The sequence below is a fragment of the Bidens hawaiensis genome, unplaced genomic scaffold (genome assembly GCF_021521415.1).
Source record: "Bidens hawaiensis isolate Kalapana, Puna unplaced genomic scaffold, B.hawaiensis_p1.1 tig00050661_1, whole genome shotgun sequence".
Classification (NCBI taxonomy): domain Eukaryota; kingdom Viridiplantae; phylum Streptophyta; class Magnoliopsida; order Asterales; family Asteraceae; genus Bidens; species Bidens hawaiensis.
Genome location: NW_027499080.1, coordinates 80,581 through 95,176, shown reverse-complemented (window position 1 = coordinate 95,176; position 14,596 = coordinate 80,581). Strand labels below are relative to the sequence as shown.

Here is a 14,596-nt window from a genome sequence, read left to right as displayed (position 1 = left end):
ATAATGTAACAAGGAATTTTATGATTTTTTTTTAATCTTATTAATTTCCCAAGGATCAGACAATCGTTTTTTTTCAATAATCCGCTTTTGGTTGTATTAATATTAAATGGGTTCATACTTCATAGTATGTAATGATATACATAATCAACATGTTCTTATATATATAATGAGAATTAGCTATGTATTGTTATATAATTTCTTCCTATTAATTAAGTACTTGTATAAATTAAGAAGCTTCCAACTCTTTCACCCAATTATCTTTTTTATCTTTTAATTTGATTTTTTTAGATTTGATTGAGGCTGATTTATCATTTATGCGTCACGAAGTGCATGGAAAAACAGTAAATATACGTTTCGTTATGACAAAGACCCTTCAACCAGGCCATTAAACAAATACTAACTTAACGGAATACATAAACACACACAATCTTCATAACAACAACCTAATAATAGCTATAGCAACGTTACCAACATCTTCAACATCCTTATTCGTTTGTGTTAGCGGCGACGCCTGACCACGACTACTAAAACCCCGCTCACAAGCTTGAGCCTAAGCAGCAGTATCACCCATCACATCCATCGCAGGCTTCGGCTGACCCCCATTCAACACCTGCTCGACAGAGGGCACATCCATTTGAACTACCGCCATATACGCCAGCTCGCACTCGTTTAGTGATTGTTTAAGCTCCGGACGTGAGTTATACATAGACTTGATTTGTTGTATGGCTCGAGTCGCTCTAGCCCCGGTTGCACCAACCATGATGAGTGCCAAGTCATTAACATTACCAATTGAACTCTTGGGGTTGGCCAAGAGAGTTGACAAGAAAGAAAAATATGATGAGAGCTCTTGGGGTGTGGCTTTGCATGTGGTTTTAATCAATCTTCTATCTCCCATTGCTATTAATGGAGTTTGAATGATAAGAAAGAAAAATATGATGAGGACATGAAACTTCATATTGAAGAGGTGTTTATCAAAGATGAAATTTGCTTATTTCATAGGATGTAATGTCATGGTCTATTTATAAACCACTAAGCTTCTATGTTAGTTGTAACTCCCTGATTTATTTAAACACAATAATAATGGTATAATTAAAAAGAGAAAAACTAGGGATTTCAAACTAAAATCACGTTTCACAATTATTAAATTACATAACATTCATAAAACATAAAAACATTCGATTTACTAGCAAAACAAAGATATGCATGTAGGCTTCAAAAAATGGGTTTTGAATGGATAAAAGAACTAGTTAAATATATAAAACTACTAAATATATATTGATACAAATTTTTAAGTACCATCAATGATATGCATGTTTGTGTTGATAAAGGTTAAAATACAAAGGGAGAAAGTGTGTGAATGATTTGTGGAAAAAAAAATCTATAAAAAAAATTCAAGAAATTTAAAAAAAATCAAAATTAAAAATATACATAAAAAATAATAAAAAAGTAAAAAAACCTAAAATGTATTCATCGTCTTTAACGTTAAATGAACACAATGTCGAGGAAAAAAATAAACAATGACGAAAATAAACAAAAAATACAATGATAAATAAAAAGAATACAATAGATAGTAAAATATAACACAATATCGAGTAAAATATAACATAGTGCTGAGTAATATAATAAAATATCAAGAAAGAAAAAAAAGACACAACTTAAAAAACAAAACCACAATAAAAATAAATAAAAAACACAATGGTAAATAAAAAGTAATAATAATCTTTTTTTCACAAAATTGTGGTTTTTTTATCAATGAATTAGACGAGGTGAAACATTTTAGTTTTTCTCTTTTTTTTTTGTTTTTTTATATTTTGAATGATTTTTTTAATCTTCTATTATTTTTGTGAAGGAATTTTTTTACTAAAAATTCAACTTATTCTTCTCATGGTTGCTAGAATTAAATTGTCGGTTAAAAGTTACTACATAAAATTAAAAAAATTAAGAAAAACTGAGATGTGGGAATGAAATTAGCATTAATATAGTAAAATTCTTGTTTTTTGAATTTAAACTGTCAGTTATGATACAAAAATAGTTAACTGTATTAATGCGTAAACTTGTGTTTAGGGGAATTTCTTTTTTTTTTTTGAACGGCCAACTAAGTAAAGCCGGGTATTCCGTACGTGGCCCCCCTTGGCTAAAGGTAGCCCGAGCCGGCCACTAGTACGGAATGACGAAGCCCCTAGCGGTCCACCTATTGAGGGATTCACTGAATAAAACCCGACCCTCACGCCCGCCAAACGGCACGACAGCGAGGAGCCGGTAAAACCGGGTGAGATCAGGACTCAAACCCTGGCAAGCCAGGGTCATCCCTCATATCTCCCATATAAGTTGGTGATAATGAGGTTTGAACCCCTTACCTCTTACTTATAAAGTGAGTGTTTAGGGGAATTTCAATTGTCATTTACGTAGTTACGCCATAAAAATAGTTATTATAAATTAATTGAAAAGAAGAGTTACTTAAAAGTATAAATACAATTAATATCAAATACATATTTTTTAAAGAAGAATATTATTAAAAACAAAAAGGACTACTTAAAAAAATTGGACCACTTACAAGACCAAACGGACCCAAACAAAACAAAAGCAAAATACATTGAACTTAAACGACCAAATATATGGAACATAGCCATTTAAATAGGGAAATTAACACAACTGAATCGGCACCACATCTTCCACTCTAGACGTTTTCTTTTGCCTTTGCTTAACCCACAAAAAAGAAGCTGATTTGATATCATTCAGCACTTTAGGCAATACCATAGGAAAGTTACTGAAAATGAAATCATTTCTAGAAAGTCATATCATCCAACACGTGATTGCTGAAATAGATTGAACCATAAGGCACAACTCCTTATTCTTTATAATCTTACTTTGGTAATCTAGTAAGTCCTCCACCGAATCAAATATAACATGTCTAGAAAGTTTAACCCAATCATGTATTATCCGGCATCTCTCCTTAAAGATAGAATTAACTTTTCAATTCGGTGAAACTTTATCATGAAAATGGATTTTGGAGTTAAAGAGAGTATTACAAAATTAACTCTTATATATAAAACTTTCTTATAGATTAACTATAACTATGATAATAATGAAAAAAGATAGTATTCGATTTTTAGTCTCCTAAAGGGTCCGCACAAAAGTAAAAGCAATAGTAAGGGTGTTCCTCTGATAGACAAAGGTGGAGCGTGAAATTTTCGAATGTCGGTTAAGTCTTTTTGTGTTTGTTGTATAATCCGTCAAGTCTTTGGGTTAGTTTAGTTGCGTTTTCTTTTTAGTGTGAGTCGTTTGATATGTGTTTTTGTTAGTCCTCCTTTTGTTATGTTTCTTATGATTTTTATGGCCAATGTGTATTGATGCATCCTCATATTTAATTTCTTACTATATAGTCTTTTTATAATACTAACTCCGTTCTAAAAGAAGTGATAATAATAACAAAAAGCAAAGTTAGTGTAACAATAGACAAAAACTTTATTGGATCATGTTTGTTATGATTTTTTTTGAATTTATATATAAAATGTTATTTATATTTTTAATTGGGTACTAAACAATGGCTATAATTTATAAAATATTTGCTTATGTTTGATGACCTATTTTGTGTCTTGGGTTAAATCTATACTTGTCTAATTTGTTATTTTTAAGTTCTAATTTGGATAATTGGCTCATGAGCTCAATAATTAACTAATTACTTGTTAAGTTCGAACATAGTTACCGTGTTTAAAAATTGAGTGGGGACAATTTTATAGAATAGTAACCAATTTTTAAAAGTGTTCTACTTAGTTCTGTTTCAATTAAGTTACCTAATATTCATATTTTATTAAAAACAGAATTACATATTTTATACTTTTAATATTTGCGATTTATGGATTAGGTCATTTAAAAAGTTTATTTGCGGGCGGTATCCTTTATATGACAAAATACATTCGTTTTTTGTCCTTTACACTGGTTGTCATCCAAAACTCAATTAAATCCAAACATGACAAGACTTAACAAGATTTCTGATTAACATATTTTATTTAGTTTCTTTTGTTAATGATATACTCCCCCTGTCCCATTTTAAATACTCATTTTTCCATTTTCGGTTGTCCCAGTTTAAATGTCATTTCAATACATATAAATTCAATTTTTAGTTGGGCCCTTACTATTACATATACTAGATGTTTAGCCAAGGAAGAAAAATGGTTTTTAGTCATAATAACTTAAAGGACATTATTGTCATTTTACAGCTCATAAAAGAAAATGATCAAACATTTCTTAATATGTGTTTTGGGTCCCATGACATTTAAAATGGGACGGGCGGAGTATTTAATTTGTTTTTTAACTATAAATACTTAAATAGTATGCATAAAAAGACTTAAATGTCATCACCTGTCAAGACTTAACAGGGTTTTTGGATGCCAGTTAGTCAAAAGGACTAAAATCAAACAAATATGTCGTGTGAATGACACCGCCTGCAAATAAACTTTTTAAAGAACCTGATTCATAAATTACATGCGTTTAAATGACAAAATTTATAATTTTGTCTTTATAATTAAATTACAGGTTTTAACATGTTTTTTTTGTTTGGTTTTGTTTCAATGATAACATCTTTTTATCTTCTTTTTTTTAATGTTGATGTGGAGTGGTGACATTAATTTTATTTTTTATTTTAATATAATTAACGTTTCTTTTATTTTTTAAATATAAGTACATATATTGCAAATCCCGACCCCCACATCTTCTTCTACATTACTTTCTTGACACACAAAAAATCCGACGAGACCCAATTTGAAGATTTAGTAACTCGATTTGGGTAAAAAATGCTTGAGTAACTTAATTGAGACACTTTTGAAACTTGGTTATTACTTTGTAACATTTTCCATTTTAAATATTTTGGGGGCCGTTAGAAAGGGCCTTACGCGGATATCTAGCTCCACCTTAAAACCGACCGTGTCATCTCGCTATGGTTTGATATCGATATTGGTACTCTAATTTAGTTTTGTTTGCGAATCCAAATTTTGTGAATATTCATATATTTTGTTTTCTTACTAATTGCTTATAATATAAGCTATGTTATTAGTAACTGATTCATTTACTTTTGTTATACGGTAACTTGCATTTTTTCCCTAAATTTTTATTATGTCTTTGTATTTTTGAATAATTTTGGTTATATTATTGATAATATGATCCGATTAACTCCATTAAAATCACCACCATAGAACTTAAAAGTTGCATTGCATGTACTTTTATGACACATGCTTACTTAGATTTTACCCTTCAAAAAGGAATATGCTCTAACATGTTAAAGTAGTTTTCACATTTTTTTAAGTTAAATAAGGTCATTGTTGGAACCATCCCCAATGCTTGTGTGTGTTAAACGGGACGTGTTTACGGGTTAGTAGAAAATCCACTGGCTTTCTCTTCATGTTTCGTCGTGGTCAGGATCTCATATACATCTTGTTTTGTGTGGATAATATTGTTCTTACTGCCTCATCACTAGCCCTTTCCACTCATGTAATCTCTTGTCTTTTTGCTGAATTGGTATGACTGATCTTGGTGTATTATCTTTCTTCTTGTTGACCCGGCATTAATGCTATTTGTGATATGTTTTGTTTATTTCTATCCCAGCCTCCCAGGTTGCCTTTGCTTGGGGCATCCTTGCACATGCCGACATGGTCACCTACAACACTTGCAACACTCTCACAAGAACGAAAACCGAGCTCTCATCCTCCAATACACCTCTATCCGGTCTACCACTTTATGCATGACCCATGTGAACCTTGAAATGAATTCTTCGCTACTTTAAGGGCACTCCTACTTCATGATTCTGTGTCATCTTCGACGATAATCTGGTGTCTTGGTCGTCCAAACGCCAACATGTCGTCTTCGTAATCTTCTTCTTGAGTTACAGTGTCTCATGCTGATAGTGTGTTTGTGACAATGTCAGTGTGGTTTTACTCAGGTGTGTTTGATGTGCCTTAACTCTCAAGAATATTTAATGCATTATTTTATGAGGAAACATAAGGTGATGACGTGTTATTTACAAGAGGCGTAATAGGAGGTACTCCACTAATATAATGCTAAATATATGTGTTTCCTTTTTATATTTTATTTATCTAATTAGTTTTGTTCGTTTTTAGTTAAGATATGTATACTACTATCATTATTGTGTTTTGTAGGTTCCGGAGGTTGATCGTGGTCGAATAGGGCGAAAAACGAGTCAAAATAGCCTAAAAGAGAAGCCGGGTCACATTAGGAAATGAACCCGAAGGAGAACCGGTCAGACTAGCCGGTCAGACCGGCCGCCATATATTGAGCGCCGTGTCGCGCGGCCATGGGGGTCAATCATGGCCGCGCGGCACCTAGACCAGAAATTCCAGAAAGTTTCCGATTTTGTCAGTTTAAGGCCCTGTTTCACTATATAAACACCCTTAACCTTAACATGAAAAGTACCCTACAGCCACCAGACGAATTTGGAGATTACTTGAGCTATATTTCGTGATTCTTGACGGTTTTGAAGGCAAGAAAGAAACCTGTGATTAGTTAGACATTCGAAAGTGAAGATTACGGGTTTTATCAGCTTTGTTTTTATGTTCTTTATTATTTCACCATGTTTTCTTATTATATTATTGTTTTTTTTTATTTTAAGATGCTAGGCTAAACATTATAGACTGGCTAGGCTTATGATAAACCATCGTTGATATTTTGATTTTAGTTGGATTGTTTCTTTTCGTTATGGTTTTATGATTTAGTAAACTATTTGATTTTACTTGATTGATGCGTATGTGCACTTGGTTTTGGTTGTTCTAGTTTTATTACTCCACATAATCCTTGTTGATTGTTTCATATGATAGGATTTTGTTAGGTCATTTACTATGTGTTCTTGACTAGTTTATGATTGAATTCGAATAAGATCATAGGAATAATATTATTAGTCAAAGTGTTGCTAACCTAGAAAGTTGTAAGGTGATAGGTTATTGTTAGATCTTTGTTGATTAAGATTGCTAGATTTAGTTCTTTGTAAGGAGTCCGTCTAGGTTTGATTAATTAACCTTGTCTAGCGAGTTAATTGAGTTTATTAAATTACCTTTGATTTCCGTGCTGTAAGGAAGGATTTCACTATAAAGGTACTCTTTCATAAATTAATTAGATAACCGTAAGGGAGTTTAATTTATAAACTGGTATGTCTTAAAACTTATTAGAAACCTATAGGTGTTTTCTTGAGAAGGGTCAAGGGTCCTGTTCGGGTTTTCTTTTAAGTGTCTATTTTTGGATCCCAGTTTCATAACTATTATTTTCCAACTATTTGATAACTGAAACTTTGGGGATTCTAGCCTATTTGTTTTTTCATCACATCTGAATCAGTCAAACTTGTTTGTCTTGTGTTTCATTAATTGTTTTTTATTAATTAGTTTATTTTATTAGTTTAATATAATATAGTTTAACCCCCCCCCCATAATAATATAAATAAATAGTCATGTCTGTAGTTAAGTCTAATTTAGCTAGTTTACGTAATTAAAAGAGTCTCGTGGGTTCAATATCCGGACTTACTTAGCTGTACTAGAGTCGACCGGTTCACTTGCCGGTTAGTAGTTCTAGTTAAGTTAAGAGTCTAGATTATTACTTAGTGTCTAGATTTGCTTATTTTTAGTTAAAAATTATTTGACTAATTTTAGCACATCACCCACCTCTTGCACTTCTTGAAAATCAAATGCTTCACTTTTACTGCTCCCACCAGTCTTAGATTTCTCTAGAAATTCAGGATTACGAGTTTCTACTATGCGAGTTGTATACGTAGGGTAATAGAATTTAAATCTCTTTGAATGTTTAGGATATACTATAGAGTAACAACCCGCAATCCTCGTGTCAAGTTCTTGTTGTAGAGTATTATAAAGAATAGCTAATTTGGCAAGACAACCCCATACATTCATATATCGTAAGCTTCGTTTCCTTAATGTCCAAATCTCAAAAGGAGTTTTAGGTACAAATTTAGAAAGAGCTCTATTAAACATATGAACAATTGTGTGACATTCCCCAACGTATTTGTTTTTATTATAAAAACCGACCCGTTTTGTATCCCGAACCTTTCAATAATATAAAAATGATGAATTTATGTTACATATTTGTTTTATGGTTGTCGGATCTCAAAAATATCTTTTACAACCCTTAAAATGCCCCTAAAACGCTTAAAACGAACTTTAGTGACTAAAAATGCCAAATTTGAAAATCAGATTTTTCCCTCTGCGACCTTAGCGCCGCTCTAAGGTCAAGGGCATAGACCTTAAACCGCGCTACGGGGCCATGCAGTCACAAGTTCGTTTTTTGTTGTTTTGTTGCATTGTTTGACTTGCTTAACCAATTAAAACACATGCAAGTCTTGATATAAAACATGGAAATAAACTTTGACCATTAACCTATATAAACAAGCTTATCTTCTTCATTTCAACCTTGTTTATTCACTTCTTTTCTCTCCCAAACGAATGAACTCAACTTCATCTCGTCAAGGTTTCTTAATAATCAAAAAAGAACCATTCCTTAGTTTTGTTTTGTTACTTAGTAATTGAAGCTTGTGGTACAACATATATATAATATGCACCCCTTGTTTACCTTCGGCTTTCACCTTCTCCGGCCATGGTCGGTTGAGGAGATACGCTACAAGGCAAAGCTACATGGAGGACTCATTATAGTCCTTGATTATACTATATTTTCTTTAATGCTTACTAGTCTTGTTTAAAGTATAAGTAGTTTAGTTTCTTATTCATGTTAAATGAGTTCCATGGTATTGGATATGTAGTCACTAGCCTCGGTTTTATCCCGAGTTGAGAACCAAACCAAAACCGAACTCTTGTTTACTAGTTTTGTTTTAAATAGTTAAATAAACAAGTTTATGTAAGATTTGAATTATAACTTCTAAAATCGTTTTTATAGTTCTATGGTATTTGGGTATGTGGCAACCATCCTCGGTATCATTCCAAGTCAAGGACCGAACCAAAACCGAACTAAACCGAGTTCACTCGCTTAAGACACACAAGTGTGTTTTGGGCCACCGAAACTCATCTTTTCTTCAAGAATGTATTTTAAACTAATTTTAAATTATTTTCTCAACATACTTGGTGTGTCGGAATCCAACTTGATCTTATAACAAGTTTGGACCGGTAAAAACCAAATACTCGCTTAACGGATGTTAAGGTTCTTCACAATAGAACTATATACTTGGTTAAGTCTTTTGATTTTCATTGAGTTATCTCATAACATTTATCACTTTGAAAAGTTGACTTCGAGTTTGGCTAATTATCAAGAACCGAATCGACAAATCCGAACACTTAATTAAAAACCTCGTTTTGGTATTTATATAACAAAGGGTCTTGCAATAGTGCATTATAACCCACATTGTTACTTAACATAGGTTGAGTAATATTAATGAATTGAATATCAAGACCCGGTTTCGGGTAAACTTAGTTTTCAAGAAACATTTCTTTAATTTCTCAAATATTTACATTTTAAGACCTAAAGTTTATTTATTTACTTTACTTGTCATATATTTTACTTTAAACCTTTTCAAGACTACCTACTAACTTAAGACTCGTTTAATCTAGGTCTTGCTCGTTATACCGATCTCCGATTATTCACGAATCAATATTTCAAGTTACTTAGTTAACGTGAGTCCTTTTCATCTCCCGTTTTCCATATTACGTTTTGGGGGTGGCATTACATACTTATTCAAACTTAAATGATTTATACTTGTGTCTCAAACTACAAACTCTTTAGTATATGTTACTTATATAAATGCTCGATTTGGTGTTATATGCTTTACATGATTACATGCTATATGTTTATTGCTGTAGGCAGGTTGGCCTCTATGAAACTAGTAAGTATGATCATACGCACCCCTAAATACTTTAGCCTCGTGCTAGTAGCATAGGGCAACTATTATCTGAGTATATTTGGTTGTTACCATATAGAAAGGTGTCTCAAACTATTTACTATTTGTATATTGTTGTTATTATTTATTGTTTCATATACGAGTTGTGGATTTCATCTATTATATACTTCTTGTTCAAAACTATGAAAATTGCTTACCAACATTCGTGTTGACAAAGTTTATTTTGTGCAATGTTACAGGTTTATCACTTGGTTGATTTGGAGACTTGAAGAACTATTATCTTGTGACCGTTTAGGTTATTAGATATAAATGAACAATTTATTTGTTTGACTATTTATTCGGTTATTTGTATGAACAAGTTTGTGTTATTTGGTTGATGAAATGAAATGAATGAGTTGTTTAAATATTGTCACTTTAATAGTGTCTTGTGTTCATGGGCAATCCGTTGCACCCCCGGTATGTTCCGCCGCCTTTGGTCAGGGTGTGACAAATTACTTATTAATTGTCCCTTAGAGACATTATGTTCGAGAATAGTACTTGATTTAGATTTATGGACCTTAAAACCTTCCTCTTTGAATTTCCCCTTCCTCTCATGTGAGTTAGTGGCAATGACGTAAACAACTTCCAGTTTTTCTAGTTTTCAATCACTCTTTATTTTTCACACATATTACTTATCAACTCACTCGGTTATGGTTTTTCTTTTTTGAGTGTTATAGTTGATCTTAGAAGCATCAAAACGTGCGGGAAGAGAAGTTATGATAAAAGGCACTAGAAAACATTTGCCGATCTCCATGTCTAATCCATTTAGCTTATGGCCCATGCATGTTGCTCATCATCATAATGTGCTTACGAACACCACTAACTCTGTCAAGTTCATATGCGCTTAAAAGGATACCTTAAGCTGCATTTCAATTGAAATCCGAATAAAGTTATGTTCGACTACTCCCATTTATTATGCTCTAGGTAATTTCTAATATGCAGTTCTTTAAGCAATAAGAGCTACGAGGGCATCATGAGTCTTGACGCATAATCAAGATCCATCATTTCAAGAGTGGTTTTAACATTGTTTGTCTAAGTGGCAAAGTTCAATTACAAAGCTAAGACATAAAATGAATATATACAAGATTTATATAGATAGAAGAGTTTAATTCAGCTAAATTTTGGGTAATCAACAAGGTAGACAAAATAATATATTAAAGATAAAGTCAATTATGACACCAACATAAAAGACTGACTTAAGGTTCTATTTGAATTTTGGTTTCGCGTTGGCTCTGATATACCACATGTTGATTATATCCTTGAGACATCATCTCCATGTAGACCATTGCCTCTAGTGGACCGACTACCATAGTAGATGCTTCTTATGTTGGCTATTCTTCTAGGATGCCAACGTTCAATCAACCGAGAGGTAACACATATAATCACATATCCTTAGACACTAACCTTGGCTCTATGCAGGATACATGTATCAACCAGGCCATGGCCAAGGAGCTTCAGAAATTGAAGGATATGATATCCTCAGTACCAGGAGTAAATAAGATTTCTACTACTACAATACCGAAGAACTTTCAGTAGATATAAAGGATACTTCAGGATAAGTGTATTTACCTCTTCTAATAATACTAGTTTATATTAAAGGAAAGATTTTCCTTTGATATAAATGGAATTCGGATTAGTTATATTTAAACAAACTAATTTATTTTTCTATTGAAGATTTTTATAAAAAGGTACATTGTCTGGGTCTTCATCCCCGCATTTAAAAGTTTTAGCTTTATTCATCTCGGACTATTAGAGCTAATGCTAAATCTCTTAAGTTGAATTTTTCAATTGACCAGCCCAACCAATTTGTTCTCTACGGCCTCCTGCCTTAATGGTACTCTTATGCTTGCTTGCTAGACAGAGACTTGCCCCCGTATCTACATAACAATGTAGAGTTATTACCTTATATCTTTTTAGGAAAATCTTTTCTTATTTTGAAGATCTTGTATTTCTGTTATAATTTTGTGTGATAGAACTCATTTATCCACAAGACAAAATAATTTTCTAATTTTGAAGATCTTGTATTTCTTTTTACATGTCTTCCGTCATAAATACCCATAAATTGAGTTTAATAGTCAAGAACTTGGTACATCGACATTTTTACGTGTCTTCCACTATAAATGCCCATAAATTGAGATTAATACTCAAGAAACATGTATATTGAAGATAAAATAATATATTGAAGATAAAGTCAATTATAACACCAACATAAAAGATCGACTTAAGGTTCTATTTAAATTTTGGCTTCGCGTTGGCTCTGATATACCAAATGTTGAGTATATCCTTGAGACATGGGTAAAACATAAAGTCTAACATGTTGATTCAATCATAAATAAGAAATTAGACATATATTAATAGAACTTACTTTGTAGAAATCGAGATCCTAGAAAATGATGATGATGCCATGATCCTAATTGTGAGAATCAATTAGAGTAATTATATAATGTACTTACATAATTACTCTACTTGTATATATAATTACTATACTTGATTTTTCACAATTAGCATGTTATTTTCATTTGTACTTTAATTTTCCCCTCTCATATATCTTTATCTTATGGGCTTCAGGTTATTTGACTAATTATAATTATTTAAATAATAATGAGACCATATTATATAGGCTTTTCTAACATATAGAACTAAGCATGAGAAAGTAGATCTACACTTCATGAGGGAACATGTTTCCATTAGCCAGGTTTGTGTGCTACATGTTCCCTTTGCTCACCGGTTTGTAATATCTTCACCAAAAGTTTGCCACCACAACTCTTCCTTAATTCAGATCCAACCTGAGCATAGTGTACTGGAATATATAAGTATTCCGTGTAGATTATTTATACCAATGATAAAACAGAGAAACCCTAATGAGGGATTTCTACAATATTCAACCGAAAATGTTCTCAATTACCTTTGATTAATATCTAGTCGTAAAGAATGCCATTAAATATCCAAAAGGGAGTTGCGGCGCAGCTTTTTGCCCGCTTACCTATCACTTTATTGTAAATCGTTTTGATGTTTCTGTTAATTTTCCATATGACAACTGACTTTCACCAATTTACTAAAGCCCTTAGTTTCACAATATATATCCACAATAATATCACAACATTATCCCTCAACTCCACCTCACGTACACCCTCTTTCCTACACCTCACTCTCACAATCTAGTTCAATACGACGAAAGAAAAAACACACAACCTCGGATCAATGAGTTTATCCCAACATACAAACTATCCCTCTTTAAATACATGACAGAATAAAGTGGCAAAAAAAATCACGAACTACGTTTTTTAATGAACTATATATGTTCAACATGAGTCCTTAATTAACCAAATCAGATCGAGTACTGTTTTTAATGTATCATACACATTTTGGTTATTCTGTTTTGTATAAAAATCTGGCCTGTTACATTCTTTTCTATGTGTGTATTATATATGTAACTTTGTAATTGTAATTATCTTGTGTATTTGTTTTCTTTTTCATAATAAAAAATTATTTTGCGTCATTCTGCCACCGTATATCCAGTTTATAACCATTCCATTAGGAGTTATCAGTTTCTCGATTAATATCTCAAAATCGTTAAACCTCAACCATCATATTGATATATATATATATATAGAGAAATTATTTTACATCACTAGCTTATTATAACAGCATACGAATAATGGCCCCAACCACATTAGCAACATCAGTCATAGAATTATTCGAGTCCGTCATAGGAGACGTCTGGCCATGCTCACCAAAACTCTTCTCACAAGCCTCCGACTCCACAGCAGTATCCGCCATTACACTCTCCGCAGACCTAAACACGCCACGATGCAACGCCTCCTTAGATGACGGCACTTGAGCATCAACCACCGCATGATACACCTCCGAACAGTAAACCAAGGCTGATGTCAACTCCACCCGAGAGTTTAGAAGTTCATCAACCTGATGCAAGATTTCAAGACCTTTGTCGTAGACTGTAGAAACTCCGATCAGTGCTAACCCTGTTAGATCTGCATTATCGCTTTCAGGGTTTGGTAATAATGTCGGGAGGCATAAATCTGGTGAAGGTGTGTTGTTGCATGTATTCTCTACAAACTGTATGTCAGTCATGGCTGAACATAGAGTTTGTAGAAGAATGAGAAGATACAAGAGAATGGTGAGGGGTGATGACAACTTCATGGTGAAGAATTGAAGGAAGTTTGTGTGTTTTGTTGACATTGTTGTTATTTATAAGATAAGATACTTAGTTCATGATTTTCTATTTTAATGTCTCACACTCAAACTAATGAATTCTGAGTTATTAACTTATGTCATTAGTTAATGTGAGAGGCAAGTATTCAACACGAAACAAAATTACTAGACTTGATCATTTGTTCATTATTTAAAAAGTCCAATAAAAGTAAATATAATAAGATATAATTAAATACTAAGCTTGTTCAATTTGACAGGTTATGACGAAAGTTATGGGCTAAATTGTAACTACGGTTTCGGGAAACGCAAACCAAATCTGACAAGCCAATTGGGTCAACTGAACCGGGCGGTTTTGACGTTTAGAGAGGTCGGTTTCGATTGATTAAACCGATTTTGTTTTTTAAAATTTTAACTTTTTTTGTTTAACATGGTAAAGATAGTTAAAAATTATAATATACACACACATATACTAGTGCGTAATCCCACGCGTTGCGTCAAGTATATTTAAAATGTTGAATCAACTATAAA

General features: G+C 32.5%; 1 protein-coding gene and 1 pseudogene across 1 annotated transcript; both read right to left on the bottom strand.

Annotated features, from left to right (window-relative positions):
* Positions 1-323: 323 nt before the first annotated feature.
* Positions 324-955, bottom strand: LOC143598665 (cell wall / vacuolar inhibitor of fructosidase 1-like; annotated as a pseudogene).
* Positions 956-13,534: 12,579 nt separating this feature from the next.
* On the bottom strand, positions 13,535-14,056 carry LOC143598664 (cell wall / vacuolar inhibitor of fructosidase 1-like). Its single transcript, XM_077076823.1, has one exon. The coding sequence runs from the start codon at positions 14,054-14,056 to the stop codon at positions 13,535-13,537; it is 522 nt and encodes a 173-aa protein (XP_076932938.1).
* Between the last annotated feature and the right edge of the window lie 540 nt (positions 14,057-14,596).